Consider the following 24,443-nt stretch of genomic DNA (forward strand, 5'->3'; position numbering starts at 1 on the left):
GAATGGTCCCACCTGATCTTGCCTCCCGAATGCCTTCCATTTTTGAAGACATTTAAAGTTGCGCCCCTGATTGCTTAATTAACTCCGGAACCACACTTGTGTGGAAGCACCTGCTTTCAATATAGTTTGTATCCCTCATTTACTGAAGTTTCCTTTATTTTGCCAGTTACCTGTATATTTTGTTGAAAGGGACTTTCAATTTGAAAATGTCACTTCATAGATGTTCAATAAATAAAGATTTTGATGAACCATACTGCAACCCTCAATGGTGTCATGACCTGAGGAAACCTAAAGCTGTTGTGAATGCCTATCCATACCCATTCAAGTAAAGTTCTTTTTTTGTGGGGTATCCTAATAATGCAGTATAAGTACTATACAGTATAGTACATCGAAGACATATGCAAATGTTTTGACACACAGTAAGTTTTTATTAGGTGTTTTTTCTCCATTACAAACAACACAATAAGGGGGAAAGCAATATCAAAACTGAGCATTATACAAAAACGACAGAGGATTGACGTAAAGCAACCAAAGTCAACGGGATATGGAGACAAGTTGATCCACAAATACTGTGGTATAAACTTCGCATATATATTTATATTTACATATATATTAATTTGTAATTGCATGGGAAAAGAAACAATGTACAATGCTACAAAAAAGTATTTACAAGTTAATAAATAAAGCCAGCAAACACAAAACAGGAAAATGAAGAAAATAATCTAAAGTACAAAGGACATTGAGTCTTTTAATATACAAAAAATACAAAAAGAACATAGAAAAAACATTGAACAGGTAATCGTTAGAAAGTTCAGAGCCTTTGACAGTGACGGAGAGCGATGGCACGAAGGTTTTAAGGATGATCATTGTGAGAGGTTGAGGTAAGATGACATATTCCTGATCAGTCTGGGTTTCTGAGAGGGACTAACTTAGAGGGATTCGTGGAGAGGTGCAGTCTTTGGCCCTTCATTTACAATACATAGACATAGAAGAGAGTGTGTGTCTCACATACACACACAGACTAGCATTTGTGAAACTTGAAATGCTGACATCTTTTTGTCAGATCCCCCTCTCCAACCTCTGATATATACACTGAGTGTACAAAATATTAAGAACACCTGCTCTTTCCATGACAGACTGACCTTGTGAATCCAGTTGAAAGCTCCACTTCAAATCAGTGTAGATGAAGGGGAGGAGACAGGTTAAAGAAGCATTTTTAAGCATTGAGACATGGATTGTTTATGTGTGCCAGTCAGAGGGTGAATGGGCAGGACAAAATATTTAAGTGCCTTTGAACAGAGTATGGTAGTATGTGCCAGGTGCACCGGTTTGAGTGTGTCAAAAACTGCAACGCTGTTGGGTTTTTCAAGCTCAACAGTCTCCTGTGTGTATAAAGAATGGTCCACCACCAAAAGGAAATCCAGCCAACTTGAAACTGTGACAAACATTGTAGTCAACATGGGCCAGCATCCCTGTGGAATGCTTTCAACACCTTGTAGAGTCCATGCCCCAACGAATTGAGGCTGTTCTGAGGGCAAAAGGGGGTGCAACTCGGTATTAGGAAAGTGTTCCTACTGTTGTGTACACTCAGTGTAGATAGGCTGGGTAGCTGGGGAGGGCACAAAGACATTAGCAAAAAATAAGCACACATTCCGGGATGAACGCTTACTGGCATTAACTGGAAACTTAAGTGTAAATCTCCCATTGACACAAATGCATGATTTTTCACAAAAGTTTAAGGATCTCCAGTTAAAGAATCCATCCCTCACTCATTGATCAACCACAAAAAGTATTTAACTGCAGATCCAGGTTCAGCTTCCCCAACACAAATCCTAATCTTGTTAATAGGATGTAGAAATAGACGCTGACCTTGAATCAGGGCTTAGGGGCAACTTCCATCAACACCACTAATATGAAGTCTAGCAAATCACATGTAATCACAGTAGGCTACCGGACCCCAACATTCACAAACATACAGCGTCCTTTTTAACACCACCACCAACCAGCACACTTGAAAGCATGAAAATCACTTCACTTATATTATACTGCCGTAATGCATTCATAATGCAGTACTAACATGCGATAAATATGACCACCCATGTTTCTGATAACTGACATGTGAAACACGATCATCATAGCATATGAAACCATTTCCATGGCTTTACTGTTAGGCACATCAAGCGTTTGTTGGAAAATGTAGACTGACGACTCCTGTGGCGTGTTATAGGATTTTTGTGGCATTTGACATAACCTTTTTGCTGTACTGCGTTGGCCTGGTTACGTACCATGTCAAAAGAAAATATCAGATCCAGCCAGCACACTACGGTTCAGGTTAGCACAATAGTGTAAAAAGGCTATAAAGTGAAGTATAGCCAGTTTAGATGTGCCCTCTGATAGAGTTCCAATCCCATGTCCCTATTAGAACATTTACTGTCTTGCACATGACACATTGAGTACGTTTACATGCACATGAATAATTTGATGTTAAACTGATTATGGCAGAAGGCTGAGTATGGCATTAGTCATGTAAACACCTTACTCTGCTCATCTTAAATCGGCATACGGTCATATTCGAAGTAATCATACGCCAATTAAAACACCTGATTTTCTGAGCAATCTTTTAAAAATTTAGGACATGTAAATGCTTTAATCAGTTATAGCGATGTGTTTGATCTGTGTGTGTGTGTTAGCGCAAGCAGGGCGAGCTTCCTTCTTTTGCGCGAGTGAAGTGAGTTAGGAAAAACTAAAAGTACACATCTTAGAAGTCGTTTTCACATAAACGTTATATGTCCGAACTCAGAATCAACTATGCTTTACAAAAATAACATGGTCGCTATGGTAGAACGTTTATTTTGATTTCTGATATTCTGCATTCATCAAAGTCCCACCAGGTAGTCTGATTTCAGATGTGTCCATGTAAACAGAATTATGAGGGAAATAATTTATTATTGCAAAGCATGTAAACGTTTTAATCAAACTATTATATTAATTTGACTATTCACAATAATTGTATTATTGTGTGCATGTAACCGTACTCAGTGTAACACGGTCACAGTCAAAAAGTCACTAGTTTCAGAAAACTCTTTGAGCAAAGGCTTGAGTTTTAACACTGTAATCCACAACACCACTGTCATGGCTGCTGTTATAGTGATATTAGGTTTGATCCAATGGCTGCAATACTGTAGGAAATGGATAGACATGGGGTACTACAAACCAAGGACTCATCATCACATAATCTTCAATCATAGTCATAGACAAAGAATCACACAACTTCTGAGCCTCTCAACAGCAGGCAAACTCACTCCCTCCACTTCAAATCTCAGTGCTCCCGAAACCACCTCATACTTTATCATCGTCCACCGGTCTTTGGCACACGTGGAGTTGACTAAGTTTTAGTTGAGTTGTACTTTCTCTTCCTCTTTTTCATTTATCTCCTGAATTAACTGAATTGAAATGAAGTTGACCTCCAACCCTGGTACACAAGGACGAAAGGCCTTGATGAAGGAGAAAAAGAAAGGGAGCAAACAAAAGGGACAGACCTTTCATTCTCGTTTCTTCTTCTTTACACTATAGGGAACAAAAAGACTGGACATTTAAAAACCACTCTTCATTTCACAATACAACATACATCTCTCTCTTTCCGAGTGCTTGAGTACTTCCCACACACGCACTTCTAGTTAAAAAGGAGGGTCTAGCACACATTGGGGTCCATCAAATGGCTCGGAGCTAACTTCTAACTTTCTTGATGATCTGAGGGAGTGGTCACCATGCCAACAACAGCCATTTTGTGCCATTCGGCTCACATGTAGGCAGTTCTACTCTCTAAGGCATTGCCAATCGAGGAGAAGCCATTTAGTGCCATCACGTTTGAGCCGCAATGGCCGCCCGACATTGTGCATTTCAGGTCACCATAATGTACTCTAACTGGCCACCACTTTTTTTGGCTTCCCAGAAATGCACCCATTAAAACAAATACTGAACCAAAATGGATGCTGGATGCCTCAGTTGCACTATTTCCATGAACCATCATCATTGAGCCCTCATGGCTGCCTACTCCTTCATGTTGGCCTCGCTGTCAGGAGAGAGCCTCTCTCTCAAACTCTAGTGTGAAACTGAAAGACATCAGGCATGAAATAAAAGGGGAGGGAGGGAGCGGGCTGGCTGTAGCATTTCATTGTCTGTTAGCACCACTTGGAGAAATAAGACGCAATGCACAAATGCAGAGTGCCACCGCATCAAAGCAGTGACAAAATGAGCTATTATTGAATGTTTGTAGTAATAATAATGCCCTATTTGTGTGAATAGTGTTAGTTTAACAAACTGGACATGTTCCCATTAGCAGTGAGGAGTTAAAAGCAGTAAAGTTTCTGATGATTGGTTAACAACCAGATGTATCTATCCAGTAGGGGCCTTTCTCTCCCAAAATCCTTTTAGTGGTTCGTTGGAACGCATTTCCCTCTGCTAGCTGGCAGTACTGAGCATCTGTCCATCTGTCTCAGTCCACGTGTCGCGGAACGCGGAACATCAAAGAAACAGATGCAGTTGATGGTAGTCTAGAAAGGAGTGTAAAAAAATAGTACCTGAACCTTTGCTGAGGGAGAGGTCTGTAGACACTAGAGGGAGTGTAACTCCTTTAGAGGGGAGGAATTCATTTCCCTACGCACCTAGACGACATAGTTATATTTTTACTCAGGTTTTCCCCTCTCGATTAGGACGTCCACAGAGAGCTGTGAAGCTAACAGGAAGTGACCTGAACATGGGTTGTAGCCTGGTTAGGAAACACCTGGGAGAGGGGTCAGATGTGGGTAAGCATACACAGCATCCACACAGAGTCACTACTTCCACAAGGGCAGTCGCCTGCCTCGCAAAATGGAGTTGAGTGCAAGTTCATTGGCCAATAGGGATTTCCATTCCATTCAGCTTTATTAGTCCTCTGAGGCTTTCACGCTCAGATGCTGAACACGGCCAAGCTGGCAACAGGCCCCTCTACCATGGCACAGCAGGGGTGGCACTCAAAGATGGCACCCAGAAAGCCCAGCAGGAAGCAGGTAGGTGGGTGAGGGTTTCTGGTGACATGGCGTTGCCCCTCAGAAGATGCCCTTTGCGATTTTCAGGCCTTTCTGCTTCATTCGCGGCAGGGTGGAGCTGGCCACGTGCTTGGTCCGGCCCACCTTCGGGAAGCCGCGTTTCTTCAGGACAAAGTCGTAGTTGGCCGAAGAGTTCATGGCATAGAAAACGTTGGCATTGTCTGGAATCTTCAGCTCTGTGGAGGAGGGGGGGTGCAAAAGAAACACTGGCATGGTTGAAAGGCACATTGAAACAACAGGCAAGAGAGAATGTCAAAATCTGTTAGAGAAGATGGAAGGAGAGATTGTTAGACAAGGCGTGTGCAGGTATTTCTAAAAATGACAGTGTGACCAGAGATACAAACAGGTCCAGAATGGAGGGTGTGGGGAAAACTGAAATGTTTGTAAGTGTGAAATGTAGTTCAAAATGCATGAACTTTGAGGTTTGTATCTTTCAGGTTCTACTGTAAGTCCTGAGTGAACGTGACAAACAGCTGACTGACCTTTCTCCTCAGAGATCTTCTGCAGCAGTTCGTAATCCTCCGCTCTCTCCCGGTCCAGGTTGTGTTTCACCATGGCCTTCCTGACCACTGCCGGCGTCTTGTCCTGACTGGTCACCTGGAGATCATGTGATGACCACAAGACATTTGGCTCAACCAGACCTCACAACCACTAAACACATTGGCAGGGAAATTCTCTTCTCTAATCTATCATATTCAACACCAACGCAGCAGCTCACCAGGATGCTCTTGTACATGTTGCCGTTGTCTACGTCCAGGCTGACCCGGATGATGCAGCAGTCATCCACCTGCTGGTTGTAGAGGGGCAGTGACAGCGACGAGTAGCTGGACACGCCCGACACGGAGCGCTTGTGTGAGCGGGAGCCCGCCCCTGCCACAGGCGTGGAGGACATGGAGGAGGAGGAGGCGCTACTGGAGCCCGAGCCAGAGCCCAGACCAGAGGCATCCAAGGAGGACAGAGAGGTGGACTCCCAGAACTGGAGAGAAACAGAGAGAGAAGGGGGGCAGCACAGGTTAGATCACAGTACCACTTAAGAATATTGAGACGCAATCAAGGAAAGCAATGCATCTTAAACAGGATAATTTAACATGACTGGAAACTATTGAATGAATTCCAGTGAATTAAGACAAATACTTGGGAACACTGAAATTGAGGCTGGCGTTTTTTTCTCTAATGGGATCCCCAAGAGTGCTTGCTACTAACATGACATGCACATAAAATGTAGAAAACACAATGAAATATGTGGACAGAAGAATGTGCAACCAGGTGAACTGTTACTATGGATACAAGGTGAACAGACACATGAATAAATCGACACCTGCACACATTCGGAAACTACTCAACACTCAACACACATACACACACACGCCGTTCTCGCCCATACACAAAATGGCTACAGGGGTGATGTGATGGTGACGTCACTCAGATAGACAGTGCAAACAGCACACTCCTCTGATGGCAGTGTGAAATGGCTGCACCACAAGCTAGCACAGGTGAAACAGAGAAATGGTACAGGAAGTATTAAATAGTACCGTGGGTGCCAGGTCAGGCAAGGGGCCGCACTTCCCTAACGTGGAATTGGAATGTTTTACGGAAGGCGTGGAGGTCTACAGAAAAGGAATTAAGAGCTACAGTCACCAGTGGGCCTCACATGAGCTCTTTCTTGTGGGATGGAAGAGTTATACAATGCTAAGACAGTAGTATGGCTATAGTGATCATACTGGTATTGTGGTCTTTAAAGCAAGACTCAGAGATATGACATCGCCATCATACATGGTGGGGCAACTTCCAGTTTACAGATGTCAACACACACTCGTAGTAATACATCCCTGTCCTCTGACAGGTCATCATTGTAAATAAGAATATATTCTTAATTGACTTTCCTGTATAAATTAAATAAATAGATATATAGATCTCCTCTCTCTCACACCTTTCGCTCGTGGACATCGGGTGAGTCGGAGATGAAGCTGATATTGATCTCCTCCACATCGGAGCTGCTGGAGCCAGCGGAGGTGACGCTCAGGGAGTCCGCTCCATCACCCCCTCCACCTCCACCCGAGCCCCCCAGGCAGGGGGCGTAACGCAGCTGGTCAAAGGACTTGGAGTGGGAGCTGCCCGCACTGCTGCAGCCTGGCTCTGAGCTGGCAGGCTGGCGACTGAGAGAGGGAGTGAAGAAATGGGAAGGAGAGAGGGACAGAGAGAGACAGAGAGAGACAGAGAGAGACAGAGAGAGGGGAGAGAGACAGAGAGAGACAGAGAGAGACAGAGAGGGACAGAGAGGGACAGAGAGAGACAGAGAGAGACAGAGAGGGACAGAGAGGGACAGAGAGAGACAGAGAGACAGAGAGGGACAGAGAGAAACAGAGAAACAGAGAGAGACAGAGAGAGGGGAGAGAGACAGAGAGAGACAGAGAGGGACAGAGAGAGACAGAGAGAGACAGAGAGAGGGGAGAGATGGAAGAGAAAATGCAGGTTGAGAGCAAGAGTGGGAGAAAAGAAGAGCGTGAAGAATGAGTTAAAACACATTGACACAAATAGACTGTAAATCATATATAGCACCTATTGAACAGAAATAACTTTCTGCAATAATATTTATTGACTTACTCGCTCCAGCGTTTGATGATTCCTGTGTTCTTCTTCTTGAGAGTGTTGGAGGCTGACTCTGACAGTGGCTCGATCTCACATGACTGGCTGTAGCTGTGGAAAAAAACACACAAAGAAGAGCATGTGTTTGTGTGTTCCGGTCTTTATTACTCCTCCTTTTTTTCAGAGTCTCTCTCTCCCCTCCTCCTTTTTCCCAAAGAGTCTCTCTCTCTCCTCCTCCTTTTTTTCAAAGAGTCTCTCTCCCTCCTCCTTTTTTTCAAAGAGTCTCTCCCTCCTCCTCCTTTTTTTCAAAGAGTCTCTCTCTCCCTCCTCCTCCTTTTTTTTCAAAGTCTCCCTCTCTTCCCCCCCTACTGTTCCTCACACCCACGACAATCTATTTCTGGTGCAGTGTGAAAATACTCTTTCATGTATTTGTAACAGAATACTACCTGTTCTCTCTCTTACCTCTCAGCCTCTGTGAGTTTGTCCACACCGGAGAACCACTCTCGGAAACGCTTGTTTCGGGTGAAGTTATAGTTGTTGCAGGCCAGCTGCAGAAGCTTGATCTGGGCAATCACCTCAAACTCCTATAAAACCAGAGGAAAGAAAATGATCAATATGCACTCACATCTTCATCATCATTGTAATCACCATAATCATCATCACACTTTATATTCATATTGCATTTCTCACCTTCCTCCTCTTCTCAAAATTGATCAGCCCTCCCTGTAAACAAGAAAATATGTTATTCAGAACAGAAATTGGGTTGTGTGTAATTTTGAGGAAAGAGGGGATGTGTGAGTGTGTAGGTGCGCGCGCGCGCGCGTGTGTGTGTGTGTGCCACTCACGTCCAGGTAGTCCTTCATGGCTGTATCCATCATGACTAGGTCTGTAAGGAAAGTGCCCAGGTAGGGAATGGTCCCCTGCATCACACTCTGAAATAAACAAACAGGCAGGCAGAGACTGGTGTTAGCGTGTGTTTCAAGTTTTAATGTCACATGCACAAGTACTGTGAAATGTACTGTGAAATCAAAACCCAACAATGCAATAATCAAGAACAATATATTACGAGAAATAAAATCACACGAGAAATAAGAATAAGAAATTTGAAATACACAATAAAGTAAGTAAGTAAACTTACTATATACCGGAAATATTTTTAAAAAGTCAGTTCCAATACCATATTTACATGTGCAGGGATACTGGAGTGGTGGATGTAGATATGTATAGGGGTAAAGTGACTAGGCATCAGGATATAAGATTAACAGAGTAGCAGCAGCTTGCATGTGAGTGGGTGTGTAGTCAGTATAAATGTATGTGCATATTATGTGTGAGTGAGCAGATGATGTAGTGAGTGTTTGTGTGTGTGTGTTGGAGTGACAGTGTGTGTGTGTGTGTGTAGGGCCCTGTGAGTGTCCAGAGAGACTGAAATAAAAAGGTCAATAAAGATACGAGGTAAACTCGGTCTGTGTAGTTATTTTGTTAGTTATTTATCAGTTGTATTGCTTGGGGATAGAAGCTGTTCAAGAGCCTGTTGGGGTCAGACTTGACGCACCTCTTGCCGTGCGGCAGCAGAGAAAATAGTCTACGGCTTGGGTGGTTGGGGTCTTTGATTATTTTCCGGGCCTTCTTTTCACACCGCCTGACATAGAGGGGCCTGACATAGAGGGCCTGGATGGCAGGGAGCTCGTCCTCAGTGATGTACATAGCGCCATGCGATCGAGGTGCTAATGCCATACCAAGCAGTGATGCAGTCAGTCAATATGCTCTCAATGGTACAACTGTAGAACCTTTTCAGGATCTGAGGGTCCGTGCCAAACCTTTTCATCCTACTGAGTGGAAGAGGTGCAGTAGCTCCTTCATGACTGTGTGTGTTTGGACATTTTAAGTCTTTAGTGATTTGGACACCGAGGAACTTGAAGCTGTCGACCTGCTCTACTGCCGCCCCGTCGATGTGGATTGGGGTGTGCTCACCCCCCCCCCCGTTTCCTATAGTCCACGATCAGCTCCTTAGTCTTGCTGACGTTGAGGGAGAGGTTGTTGCTCTGGCACCACACTAACCTCCTCCCTGTTGGCTGACTCATTGTCGCCGGTGCTCAGGCATACCACCGTCATGTCATCAGTGAACTTGATAATGGTGTTGAAGTCGTCCGTTGAAGTCGTACACAGTCGTAGGTGAACAGGGAGTACAGGAGGGGACTAAGCACACACCCCTGTGGGGCTCCTGTGTTAAGGGTCAGCGTGGTGGAGGTGATGTTGCCTACCCTTACCACCTGGAGTCGGCACGTCAAGTCCAGGATCCAGTTGCAGAGGTATGTGTTCAGACCCAGAGTCCTAAGCTTGGTTAGGAGCTTGGAGGGGATAATGGTGTTAAATGCTGAGCTGTAGTCAATGAACAGCATTCTCACATACAGTGCATTCGGAAAGTATTCAGACACCTTGACTTTTTCCACATTTTGTTACGTTACAGCTTTATTCTAAAATTGATTAAATAATTGTTTCCCCTCATCAATCTACACACAATACCCTATAATGACAAAGTGAAAACAGGTTTTTAGAAATAGCTTATTTACATAAGTATTCAGACCCTTTGCTATGAGACTCGAAATTGAGCTAAGGTGCATCCAGTTTCCATTGATCAACCTTGAGATGTTTCTACAACTAGAATGGAGTCCACCTGTGGTAAATACAATCTATTGGACATGATTTGGAAAGGCACACACGCATCTATATAAGGACCACAGTTGACAGTGCATGTCAGAGCAAAAATCAAGCCATGATGTCGAAGGAATTGTCTGTAGATCTCCGAGACAGGATTGTGTTGAGGCACAAATCTGGGGAAGGGTACCAAAAAATGTCTGCAGCATTGAAGGTCCCCAAGAACATTCTTAAATGGAAAAAGTTTGGAACCACTAAGACTTCCCTAGAGCTGGCCGCCCGGCCAAACTGAGCAATTGGGGGAGAAGGGCCCTGGTCAGGGAGGTGACAAAGAACCCGATGGTCACTCTGACAGAGCTCCTCTGTGGAGATGGGAGAACCTTCCAGAAGGACAGCCATCTCTGCAGCACTCCAACAATCAGGTTTTTATGGTAGAGTGGCCAGACAGAAGCCTCTCCTGAGTAAAAGGCACATGACAGCCCGCTTGGAGTTTGCCAAAAGGCACCTAAAGGACTCTCAGACCATGAGAAACAAGATTCTCTGGTCTGATGAAAGATTGAACTCTTTGCCCTGAATGCCAAGCATCACATCTGGAGGAAACCTGGCACCATCCCTACGGTGAATCATGGTGGTGGCAGCATCATGTTGTGGGGATATTTTTCAGCAGCAGGGACTGGGAGACTAGTCAGAATCGAGGGAAAGATGAATGGAGCAAAGTACAAAAACCTGCTCCAGAGCGCTCAGGACCTCAGACTGGGGCGAGTGTTCACTTTCCAACAGGACAACGACCCTAAGCACACAGCCAAGACAACGCAGGAGTGGCTTCGGGACAAGTCTCTGAACATCATTGAGTGTTCCAGCCAGAGCCCGGACTTGAACCCGATCGATCATCTCTGGAGAGACCTGAAAATAGCTGTGCAACAACGCTCCCCCTCCAACCTGACAGAGCTTGAGAGGATCTGCAGAGAAGAATAGGAGAAACTCCCCAAATACAGGTGTGCCAAGCTTGTAGTGTCATACCAAAGGTGCTTCAACAAAGTACTGAGTAAAGGGTTTGAATACTTATGGAAATGTGATATTTCCGTTTTTTGTTTGTAATAAATTTGCAAAGATTTCTAAAAACATGTTTTTGCTTTGTCATTATGGGGTATTGTGTGTAGATTGATGAGGGGGAAAAAACGATTTAATCAATTTTAGAATAAGGATGAAACGTGGGAAAAAATCAAGGGTCTGAATACTTTCCGAATGCACTGTAGTTATTCCTCTTATCTAGGTGGGTGAGGGCAGTGTGGGGAGCAATTGGAGTGGGTCTATGGGGTCTGTTGGGGCAGTATGCAAATTGGAGTGGGTCTAGGGTGGCTGGAATGGTGGAGTTAATGTGTGCCATAACCAGCCTCTCAAAGCACTTCATTAGCACTTCACAGAAGTGAGTGCTACAGGGCGGTAAATCATTGTGGCATGAAGCCTTAAGAGATCTCAGTAACAGGGATCATTGTGGTCATCTTAAAACGTGGGGATTACGTACTGGGACAAGGAGAGGTTGAAAATGACCATGAATATGCCTGCCAGCTGTTCTGCGCATGCTGAGAACGTGCCATGGTAAACCGTCGGGGCCCGCGACCTTGCAGGTGTTGACCTGATTAAAGACCCTTCTCACGTCGGCCTTGGAGAGCGAGATTAGTCCTCTGGGTCAGTGACAGCACTTACACCTGGCTCGATGTCAAAGCGTTCATAAAATGCATTGAGTTCGTCTGGTAGAGAGACATCGTTGGGCAGATCACGGTTGGGTCTTCCTTTGTAATCCGTAATGGACTGTAGCCCCTGCCACATGCGGGTGGCGTCGGAGCCTGTGTAGTATGATTCCACCTTATTCCTATATTGTCTTTTTGCTCGTTTGAGGACTCTGTGGAGGTCATAGCGGGACTTCTTGTACTTAATCCTGCCCTCGGCCATAGCCTCAGGGTTGTCTACGATAGCTCTGTGTGGGGTAGCCTTGTCCTTTAGTTTAGTGCCAACCTTGGTGTTAATCCAGGACTTTTGATTGGGGAAGCAGCGAACCCTCACCGTGGGTACAACGTCACTGATGCATTTTCTAATGAAACCGGTGACAGAGGTGGTTAGCTCGTCGATGTTATGTGTGTGTGTGTATGTGTATGTGTGTGTACACGTGCATGCATGACTTTGCTAGTGATTAAATATGAGTAACATACATTTTTCATCAGGGGGAAAAAAGTATATGGAAATCAATAATTAAATCTCTGCATCTCCCTCTGTGGACACTGCTTATATAAATGAGCTATCTACAGCTGGCTACTGTTCCCAGTTTAATAAATGCGCAATTGTCATATGATTACATTGTAATTACAGTCAAATTAAGCTGTAAAGTTGCATATCACCACTAGAGTGAGCTGTGAGCATTTTGAGAGTCAGATTGATTCCCCAAACAACCACTAGAGGGCGGTGTGTCCCTTCTTATTCCTTCTAATTCTATACACCACAGAGAGAACAATGACATGAATCCCCTTATTGTGAACAGCAAAATACTGCACCTCTAAGCTATTTTCATTAGAGGCATCCATGACAGCCATTTACTACAAAGTGGGTCAATTTCAAAGGGAGTGATTTTAAAGTGGAGCAGATGAGTGAGAGTGAAAGGGTGAGAGAGCATTGATCCATAAAATTTACATTTGAGTCATTTAGCAGACGCTATTATCCAGAGCGACTTACAGGAGCAATTTGGGTTAAGTGCCTTGCTGAAGGGCACAGACAGATTCTTCGCCTACTCGGCTCAGGGATTCGAACCAGCAAAAATGGCAATAGGAGCATGTGTGACTGTGTGTGTTTGAGTGAGCGTGTCAGCAGAGTTCAGTGAGGACAGAGGGCCCGCTTGTTTTCTATTCTATGGCGTCTTGCCCGCTGGAACACTTCCTGACACAGCTTAAAAAAAACAATTACTCCAGCCTGTCTAATCTACAGGGCCAAGATGGGGGTGCTTTGACTACATCTGTCACCTCTCTCTCCCTCTTGTTTCATTTATATCTTTCCCTCTTTGTCTCTCTGTCCCTCTTTCTGTCCCTCTAGCTATCCCTCACCTAACTAACTATCTTAAGATGAATGCACTAACTGTAAGTCGCTCTTGTAAGGCTCTCTGGCTCTCACTCGGTCTTCATTTTTTAACCTCCCCTATACTCTCTCATCCTCTGTCTGTCAGAACATTTCATCTCTCTCTCTGCTTTCTCCCTGCTTTTCATGTCATCTCTCTCTCTGCTTTCTCCCTGCTTTTCATGTCATCTCTCTCTCTGCTTTCTCCCTGCTGTTCATGTCATCTCTCTCTCTGCTTTCTCCCTGCTTTTCATGTCATCTCTCTCTCTGCTTTCTCCATGTTTTTCATGTCATCTCTCTCTCTGCTTTCTCCCTGCTTTTCATGTCATCTCTCTCTGCTTTCTTCCTGCTTTTCATGTCATCTCTCTCTCTGCTTTCTCTCTGCTTTTCATGTCATCTCTCTCTGCTTTCTCCCTGCTTTTCATGTCATCTCTCTCTGCTTTCTCTCTGCTTTTCATGTCATCTCTCTCTCTGCTTTCTCCATGTTTTTCATGTCATCTCTCTCTGCTTTCTCCCTGCTTTTCATGTCATCTCTCTCTGCTTTCTCCCTGCTTTTCATGTCATCTCTCTCTCTGCTTTCTCTCTGCTTTTCATGTCATCTCTCTCTGCTTTCTCCATGTTTTTCATGTCATCTCTCTCTGCTTTCTCCCTGCTTTTCATGTCATCTCTCTCTGCTTTCTCCCTGCTTTTCATGTCATCTCTCTCTCTGCTTTCTCCCTGCTTTTCATGTCATCTCTCTCTGCTTTCTCCCTGCTTTTCATGTCATCTCTCTCTGCTTTCTCTCTGCTTTTCATGTCATCTCTCTGCTTTCTCCATGTTTTTCATGTCATCTCTCTCTGCTTTCTCCCTGCTTTTCATGTCATCTCTCTCTCTGCTTTCTCTCTGCTTTTCATGTCATCTCTCTCTCTGCTTTCTCCCTGCTTTTCATGTCATCTCTCTCTGCTTTCTCCCTGCTTTTCATGTCATCTCTCTCTGCTTTCTCTCTGCTTTTCATGTCATCTCTCTCTCTGCTTTCTCCATGTTTTTCATGTCATCTCTCTCTGCTTTCTCCCTGCTTTTCATGTCATCTCTCTCTGCTTTCTCCCTGCTTTTCATGTCATCTCTCTCTCTGCTTTCTCTCTGCTTTTCATGTCATCTCTCTCTGCTTTCTCCATGTTTTTCATGTCATCTCTCTCTCTGCTTTCTCCATGTTTTTCATGTCATCTCTCTCTCTCTGCTTTCTCCATGTTTTTCATGTCATCTCTCTCTGCTTTCTCCATGTTTTTCATGTAATCTCTCTCTGCTTTCTCCATGTTTTTCATGTCATCTCTCTCTGCTTTCTCCATGTTTTTCATGTAATCTCTCTCTGCTTTCTCCATGTTTTTCATGTCATCTCTCTCTCTGCTTTCTCCATGTTTTTCATGTCATCTCTCTCTCTGCTTTCTCCATGTTTTTCATGTCATCTCTCTCTCTGCTTTCTCCATGTTGTTCATGTCATCTCTCTCTGCTTTCTCCATGTTTTTCATGTAATCTCTCTCTGCTTTCTCCATGTTTTTCATGTCATCTCTCTCTGCTTTCTCCATGTTTTTCATGTCATCTCTCTCTCTGCTTTCTCCATGTTTTTCATGTCATCTCTCTCTCTGCTTTCTCCATGTTTTTCATGTCATCCTCCATTTTCGTAAAAGCCACTTCTTTCTTCCTCTTCAATCTTTCTAGTATTTTGTGTCTCTCTAAGTCCACTCCATCTTAGCCTCCCTCCCTCCCTCCTTTCTTACATTGCCTCTCTCTTAATGTCCTTACCAGATCTCGGGGTTGCTGCTGTCTCTTCTGGGCTCGTTTGGGGTTTATTTCCAGGGTAGCGAATTTGGACGTGCCTTCCTAAACAGAAAAGATAACGGACAACATTCACAGTGAGATCTAAAGCCTAAGCCCCTACTTCAGCAATCAGATAAAACTGGTTTCTGTTAAATTACATGAAAGAATACACACTTTTCCTGGAATGCGCACCGTGCTTATCATTTATCAAGCTATCAAATGGTGAACATACACTCTCCCACATTCTACAGCAGAGTATCAGGCAGGGGAGGGATATTCCCAAGTTGCGCACCCCCCCCCCCCCCCCCCCCCCCCCCCCCCAAACACACATAGCGGCCAACCTCTAGATACCCTGACGTATGTATGTGTGTGTTTGTTCTGGAATTTGGGGAATGTCAGGGTTTGAGGTCTATATGTGTGTAAGTAGGCTTAGTTGCCCCCCTACATAACACCTGCACAGTCTCACACCCCCACGCCCAAGTCAAGACCACCCACCAGAACAACCAGATGACCTTTATACGGTTCTGTTCTATACTGTTCTGTTCTATACTGCTGTACTGTTCTATACTGCTACACTATTCTGTTCTATACTGCTATACTGTTCTGTACTGTTCTGTACTGCTATACAATTCTGTTCTATACTGCTATACTGTTCTGTACTGTTCTGTTCTATACTGCTATACTATTCTGTTCTATACTGCTATACTGTTCTGTACTGTACTGTTCTGTACTGTACTGTTCTATACTGCTATACTATTCTGTTCCATACTGCTATACTGTTCTGTACTGTACTGTTCTGTACTGTACTGTTCTATACTGCTATACTATTCTGTTCCATACTGCTATACTGTTCTGTACTGTTCTGTTCTGTACTGTTCTGTTCTATACTGCTCTGTACTGTTCTGTTCTGTACTATTCTGTTCTATACTGCTATACTGTTCTGTACTGTTCTGTTCTATACTGCTATATTATTCTGTTCTATACTGCTATACTGTTCTGTACTGTACTGTTCTGTACTATTCTGTTCTATACTGCTATACTGCTATACTGTTCTGTACTGTTCTATGCTGTTCCATAACAGTTGATAATGGATTGGCTATATGAATCATGTTGCCAAGTGTCCAAAGCGCATTACATTGTTAGCTAAGAACTCTTCTCATTGGGAGGATGACCAAATAGCTCACCAAGATATTGAACTAAGATAGAAAACTTCAGACGACAAAATCCCATACTTTGTTTTTCACTTTGTGTTTTTATGTGCTGGAAATGACTTTCAGGATGTCCTTTTATTCCATCTCCAAGTGCGTCACATTCGCATGCACATGCCCTGTCACCCCATGATGCTACTGCAGGGTAGTGTGTGACCACACCCTGTTACACCATGATGCTACTGCAGGGTAACACTGTCATCTGATCTTGGGTGATGACACCGTCAGTGTGAGGGCAGGAGTACCCCTAGAGTGGTGTGACCTCACACAAGGGAAACCCCATCACTCCAACTGCCCGAAATCAGAGCACTACTATAATCAGAGTGTGTATGTGTGTGTGTGAGAGCACATTTGTGTTTGGGGGGCAGAATCAATAAAGCATTAGCAAAACAAATATATACACACACTGCTCTGATTACAGTAGTCCTCTGATTTCAGGCAGTGGAGTGATGGGGTTTCCCTTGTGTGAGGTCACACCACTCTAGGGGTACTCCTTCACTAACACACACACACACACACACACACACACACACACACACACACACACACACACACACACACACACACACACACACACACACACACACACACACACACACACACACACAACCTACCTTAATGAGCAGCTCTCTGCTGAGCGAATGGTTATTCTCGTCAGAGAAGATTTCTGACAACTCGTGGAAGATGCGGAAGTTCTCCCTGGACACCTCGTCCCATGTCCTCTTCAGCCGGTGGACCGGGTTGCACTGCAGAGCAGAGAGGATAGCCCGCAGTGAAGAAAAGTTCTTCAGGATTCGACACTCCTGAAGAGAAAAAAGACAGTAAATATTCAGATGAATATCAATGGACTCAATTCAGCACCAGGGGCAAATCAATCCAATGTATTGGTAAGGAGACAGAACACCACTAGATAAGCTTCAGAATTGTTTTAACAGAGCATTATGGGTACTGTAATCATCATGCTACACAACACAAACTGCACCTCTGCAGGACTGAAGGGGAAGGACACCATGCTCTACCCGTGTAGCTCAGTTGGTAAAGCATGGCACTTGCAACGCCAGGGTTGTGGGTTTGATTCCCATGGGGGATCAGTATGAAAAAAAAGTATGAAAATGTATGCGCTCACTACTAAATTGCTCTGGCTAAGAGCGTCTGCTAAATGACTCAAATGAAAATGTAATCCCACACCAACTCCTGCTAACAACAGTGTCTCACCCTGGCCACTTCGATCCAGCGCTCCACAAGCTTGGCGCGCTGCGTTGGTTTGAGCGAGCGCTCGCTCAGGCATGTGGCAATGACACAGTTGGTGACGCAGTTGAACTGGGTGACGGTGGCACGGATGGTGGGCGCCAGGTGTTCCTTGCCCTTCTTGTCCCGCTGCGACCAAATACTCCCCAGACAGTGGTAGGGGACCACCTTCTTAAAGAGCTCCTATGAGGAAAAAGGGGAGTAAAGAAGAGGGGGTTTGGAGGAAGACAAACAAAATGGAGGATTGGTTTCTTGCTGCAACCAGTGATGTATTTTGGATGAGATGAACATGTTTTCACTCCTATGCAGAAGCGAGAGAGAAATCAGAAACAGGCAGATACTTCAGAAGGCTTTGAGGACAGTTGATAAAATTGACTGCTGCACACAAGTCTCCTAATAAACGCCGGTAGGAAAGCTTTTGGAGTGACATTTGTTTATGAGCGGAAACTCAACAGCAGTGTGGGCCTAAAGCCCTCTGTCTTCTGTCCTCACTTCCTGTCTTATCTAACAGCCCCTGAAGACCGGCCAAGGAAGCCCCTTTGCTCCAACAGGACACAGTTACAGAGCTAAATTTTTCATTTTCGATCAAATCCAAGGAGCCTCGCGGCATGGAAAAATACACATGAACTTTGCGAAAACAATGAGAGAGCAACTCAAACTATAAAGTACCACGATGGAAAATGATGGAAAATAATAGACAACAATTTCATAGAAAACTCAAACAAAGACAGAGTTAATTATTAATTAGGATATGTTGTTAGTACACAAATATGTGCATTTGGGACTAAAGTTTTCTGAGTTTCGTGATGTTTTGGCATCCTACCGCGTCCATGAGGGTGAACTGCTCGGCTACCACTGCCGGGTCAAAGTTCAGGAAGTCCAGCTGCTCATCCTCGTAGCCATTCTCCTCCAGTAGGGTGAACGGATAGCCACCATGGTCCAGCACTGAGGGATAACATCACCACTCATTAGCAAAATAACATGAAACACACGGCTGGGTTTAGTAAACTACTTAATGTAGGGAAGTGAGGGCCCACAGACTCAGATATACCTTTCGTGGAAGATGTGGATCAAAGTATTGTAAGACTAAACAGGTATGTGTTGTACTAGACTAGAGCATCTGACTGTGTTGGTTCGACTTTGCTTCCTGACACCCACATCTCTCACACACACACACACACACACACACACACACACACACACACACACACACACACACACACACACACACACACACACACACACACACACACACACACACACACACACACACACACACACACACACACAAGCCAACAAGGTCTTGGTTGTCTGTAACACTTTCCCTAAGGGATTGACTAACAACAGTGTTCTCTGATTTGGAGTACCACCGGAAACATCTGTGGCCTTCCACTAATACTAATTCTTTGGACTCTCCATGCTCATGTTGAGGAGCTGGGGTCAGGGTCAAAGGTCAAAAGTTCAGCTGGGAGTCGGCCGGTCATCTTACACTCGTGCTCGGGCTCCTGGAGCTGTCGGCGGTGGAAGTGTGCCAGGAGGTTGCAGGCGCGGCGTTCCAGGTCCGATCCTGGGAAGTTGAGGTGCAGGTAGGAGATTAGCCGTCGCAGGCAGCTGTACTCCGGAGGCTTCCAGAAGTCCTCAGAATACTGGTCTAGCCACGCCCCCAAGATGGAGGATATTGTGCTGAGGAAGAGAGAGTTAAACACAGGTGTTTGGATGACATATTACCTTTAATAATGTTAAAAAAGAGGGTGAAGAGGTAGGAAAGATGCAGTAGATAAAGAGACTAACTACCATGAAACCAGAGAAGGATAGGAAAGAGATAAATACAACATGTTTGCCCTGAGGATATGGGTCACAAAATATAGGACAATGACAAACTTTGTAACGCGATACAACACCCATATGAACACAATAGAAACATATCCAATGTTCCCAATGGCAGAACTGCTTATGCCAGCAGGATAGTACTGGTGGAATGGAGAAATAAAGAGGTACACGTTTGTAGAGCGGATGTCACGACTTATGAAGTGTCCTCCTGTCTCAGAAGAATGTCATAGGTATAAGGCAAGCAATACAAATTCCAGGGAACAAAGTGTGAAAATGAAGCAAACTGTCTAACAAGGTCTTCTGTTACTGTACAGTATGTGTTGAAAATAGGCTATTTGAGTAAGATGTATTGTTCACAATGTGTCAGAGTCAGACAGAGACTTACTTCCTCAGTTCTGTACGATCGTCGTGAGTCAGTCTGTGGCCCTCTGATCCAAGCTGGAGTTTGGCATACCTGAACCCAGAGTAATCAGTTTGTTAGTCATCCATCCACCCACCCATCCACTCATCCATCCATCCATCCATCCATCCTCTCATCCACCCATTCTCTCCTCCACCCATCCACCCACCTATCCATCCTCTCACCTACCCATCCATCCATCCATCCATCCATCCATCCATCCATCCATCCATCCATCCATCCATCCATCCATCCATCCATCCACTCATCCACCCACCCATCCATCCTCTCATCCACCCATCCATCCACCCACCCACCCACCCACCCATCCATCCATCTACCCTCTCATCTATCCATCCATCCTCCCATTCTCTCCTCCTCCACCCATCCACCCACCCATCCTCTCATCCACCCAACCATCCATCCACCCATCTTCTCATCCACCCACCCATCCATCCTCTCATTCACCCATTCTCTCACCCACCCATCCTCTCATCCACCCATCCATCCTCTCATCCACCCACCCATCCATCCTCTCATCCACCCACCCACCCACCCATCCATTAATCCACTCATCCATCCTCTCATCCACCCATCCATTCATTTATGTGTCCACCCATCCCCTCCATCCACCCAGATATTCAATCCTCTCAGTCACCCATCCATCCTCTCATCCACCCACCCAACCCATCTACCCTCTCATCCATCCATCCATCCTCTCATCCACCCATTCTCTCCTCCACCCATCCATCCATCCATCCATCCATCCACACATCCATCCATCCACCCATCTTCTCATCCACCCATCCATCCATCCTCTCCTCCACCCACCCATCCTCTCATCCACCCATCCATTCATCCAGTCATTTATGTGTATCTCCATCCACCCAGATTTTCCATGCTCTCGTCCACCCATCCATCCTCTCATCCACCCATCCATCCTCTCATCCACCCCCCCACCCATCCTCTCCTCCACCAACCCATCCATCCATCCTCTCATCCACCCATCCATTCATCCAGTAATTTGTGTATCGCCATCCACCCAGATTTTCCATCCTCTCATCCACCCATCCATCCATCCATCCACCCATCCATCCATCCTCTCATCCACCCATTCTCTCCTCCACCCATCCTCTCCTCCACCCATCCACCCACCCATCCATCCTCTCCTCCACCCATCTATCCATCCACCCTCCATTCATCCTGTCATTTATGTGCATCTCCATCCACCCAGCTTTTCCATCCATCTATAATTCTTCCACCAATCAACCGATGGATCTATCCATCCATCTGTAAATTCATCCATCTATCCCGCCCTCTGTCTCTCCGCCCTCCCTCTACTCACCTGTTGAGCAATAGGTCCAGGACCTGCTTGGTGGAGGTGAAGGAGCGGTAGGTGCAGAGGAAGATGGTGACATAGGTGGAATCGTTGCCCCGGACCATGTACTCCACCAGCTTCTCCAGCGTGCCTGCCTTGATGGTGCGCACCTTGCACGTCTCGTACAGGCTGAGGGCCGCGTCCGTCTCTACACCCAGCCAGCGCTGGCCCTTACTAGCCCCGCTGCCGCCACTGTGATGGCCAGGATGGTGGTGGTGGTGGTGGAGCATCTGAACCTTCCGCAGGGTGATGGTGTACACCGCCCCGTCCTCCACCTCCTCACCGATCTCCTGGGTCGTATTCTGGAAGACAGAGGGAAAGAGAGAGAGAGAGGGTTAGATCATCTTTTTTACTTCCAGGGGCTATGACACACGTGAAAACCAAATGAAGCCTGGTCCATACTAATTTAACTATTTCTCTAAAAGATTGGAGCTGGCTTTTACTTTAGTTACACATTGAACGATGCAATACATAGAACCATTGATTAATACACTATTGCTATGTAATACAGTACATATAACCATTGATTAATAGACTATTGCTATGTAATACAGTACATAGAACCATTGATTAATACACTATTGCTATGTAATACAGTACATAACCATTGATTAATAGACTATTGCTGTGTAATACAGTACATATAACCATTGATTAATAGACTATTGCTATGTAATACAGTACATATAACCATTGATTAATAGACTATTGCTGTGTAATACAATACATAGAACAATTGATTAATAGTACAGTACATATAACCATTGATTAATAGACTATTGCTATGTAATAAAATACATAACCACTGATGTATATACTATTACTGTATACTACAGTACATATAATCCTTGATTAACAGACTATTGTTGTGCAATACAGTATTGGAGTATTCCCCGCCACATGTTATTGGTATTATTGCTTTTAGAAGGAATTGATTTTATTTGCCTCTGGTCTAGGCTATAACAACTCCATTTTCCAGTGACAGACCACATCACAACGCCTTTCCTTCTGTTGATTTGTTGCACTAACACCCATACCAGTCTGGCCAAACAATACTCACTCCATCATCCTGTGACCCACTTGTTCAATATGGGTTATTTTTATATCAGAGTCCAACGCAATAACACTCAACATTGCGTGCCAAAAACAATTCTGGCACGCAACGTTATGCCACGGCATGTTCCCAGTCGTTTTTGGTTCCTCGGGCAGCTGCTCGCCTCGCCAGCACGACACAACACAGGGCACAGCACAGAGCATGGCCTTCTTATCGGATGGCATACAGGATGTGGATAAGGCCTGATAGCAGAAGCGGACAGACGTAAACAGAGTGAGGACCGAACAGCTGTGCTGTAGAGGATGGACATTATGACTGCCTGCTGACACACTGGGTGATATTTTAAAAATAGTCCCGTTGTTAAAGTAGCTGCTATTGCTTTAGGCTTTCCAGCACTGCACTTGTTTCACGGCACTTGTTTCACTGCGCTTGTTTCAAAAATTGTTTAAATAAATTGATGATTGCATTTATCTGAGGTTGCACTGATTGACTGTGCCTTTGTCCCTTTCCACAATGGAAAGTTTTGATCACAATGTCGAAAGCCACTGCCAAGACACTCTATTCAACTATCCAATTTCATTAAACCACGGATAGAGGACACCTACGCAATCAGATGGGTCAACAGTCTGAAGTTGAAGGCAGACAGCCTGCGTTCCCTTTCTGGGTCGTGTTGAGGAAGTTTTGAGCCGGACTGAAACTCGTCTGGAAAATATTAGATATCATAAAACATGTTGTATAAATATTTACTCAAACGTGAGCTTGTGCTGTGTTGCACATGCAGTATCAGTGTCTGCCAAGGGGCTGATCTTAGAACAGATGTTATCCTGCTGTGGTGTCTGACTATATAAACAGTCAGTCTCATGACTGATACGCTCCTTGAGCTATTATATGGGTCAGAATATACATACTTATCTACATGCTAAAGCGAAAGATGGGCAATCTTATCCTGTATGGAGCAGGCTTTTATTCTAGCCAAGCAGTAATGATTCTACAAATAAACTAACCATAGTCTTTATTCAAGACTTTGATTGTGTCACACCCTGACCGTAGATTGCTTTGTATGTTTCTGTTTTTTGTTTGATCAGGGTGTGATGTGGGTGGGTATTCTATGTTGTATGTCTAGGTGTTGTATTTCTATGTTTAGGCCTGGTATGGTTCCCAATCAGAGGCAGCTGTCAGTCGTTGTCTCTGATTGAGAACCATACTTAGGTAGCCTGTTTTCCCACTTTTGTTTGTGGGTGGTTATTTTCTGTGTCTGTGTTTTTCACCATACAGAACTGTTTCGATTTTCATTTCTTTCATTCTCTTTGTTATTTTGTATTTTTCATTTTCTGATATAATAAATTATCATGGACACTTACAATGCTGCATTTTGGTCCGATCCTTCCTACTCCTCATCCGATGAAGACGAAGATCGTTACAGATTGGGAGAATTTGATATGTTAAGGCCAGTTTATACTTGGTCTAACGACATGTCTGTAGACAATGAGAATGTGACAACGACATTTCATTTATACTCTGGAGGAACGTCTGTAGAAAGTCGCTGCGACTGTCAGTCACAGACATGAAACAAGTTGAAGTCTAGGAGATTGTCGCAACATCCGTTGCTGCGGTTACTGGACTGCCACAGCAACCAGACCAAATCCTCCTGTGACAAGATGATGCAGGAGTTCTACAATTCTCTGATAGAATGACCTACTTTTATTTGGTCACACTGTGGCAGTAATGTTATTTTCTGTAAGCTCACCATTACCTTGCAAACAATAATGTTGTTGTGTGTTTATTTTCCTGTGATAATAAATCAAAAGTAGCTAAAGTTGTCAGCTATCCTCTGGTCATTATTTAAACTGGTTAGCCAGCTAGCTAACAACGAACCAAAACATTGTTTAGAAAATTGCTTTTAGTTGCCTGTCTTGCTGCTAGGGTGACAATTACAGAATTCATTTTTAAACAGATGGGTTTATTGGTGTTAAAATATAGAACGTCTGCTGTTTGGAGCATCAGGTTGCTGATGTCATGCAGAGGCTGCCTTTTGTGTTTATACTTCTTCCTAACGACAATGTCAAGTTTGATGTCAGATGACAATAGAATCTTCATGATG

At 44.5% G+C, this 24,443-nt stretch overlaps 1 protein-coding gene across 1 annotated transcript in view; it reads right to left on the reverse strand.

The window, feature by feature from the left end:
• Positions 1–1,499: 1,499 nt before the first annotated feature.
• The window catches only part of LOC120026074 (ral guanine nucleotide dissociation stimulator-like), a 43,608-nt gene continuing 20,664 nt past the window's right edge, over positions 1,500–24,443 (reverse strand). The window contains exons 2-16 of the mRNA XM_038970864.1: positions 21,256–21,590; positions 19,896–19,964; positions 19,170–19,363; positions 18,504–18,625; positions 17,648–17,863; positions 17,047–17,235; positions 15,210–15,287; positions 8,519–8,605; positions 8,364–8,396; positions 8,136–8,257; positions 7,692–7,784; positions 7,018–7,243; positions 5,806–6,063; positions 5,570–5,684; positions 1,500–5,263 (exon numbers count right to left, since the gene is read on the reverse strand). Coding sequence (XP_038826792.1) covers positions 5,088–5,263; positions 5,570–5,684; positions 5,806–6,063; positions 7,018–7,243; positions 7,692–7,784; positions 8,136–8,257; positions 8,364–8,396; positions 8,519–8,605; positions 15,210–15,287; positions 17,047–17,235; positions 17,648–17,863; positions 18,504–18,625; positions 19,170–19,363; positions 19,896–19,964; positions 21,256–21,590 — 2,313 coding nt within the window. The 3' untranslated portion in view covers positions 1,500–5,087. The remainder of the gene's footprint in view (positions 5,264–5,569; positions 5,685–5,805; positions 6,064–7,017; positions 7,244–7,691; positions 7,785–8,135; positions 8,258–8,363; positions 8,397–8,518; positions 8,606–15,209; positions 15,288–17,046; positions 17,236–17,647; positions 17,864–18,503; positions 18,626–19,169; positions 19,364–19,895; positions 19,965–21,255; positions 21,591–24,443) is intronic.

This window comes from Salvelinus namaycush, chromosome 31 (genome assembly GCF_016432855.1).
Source record: "Salvelinus namaycush isolate Seneca chromosome 31, SaNama_1.0, whole genome shotgun sequence".
NCBI lineage: Eukaryota > Metazoa > Chordata > Actinopteri > Salmoniformes > Salmonidae > Salvelinus > Salvelinus namaycush.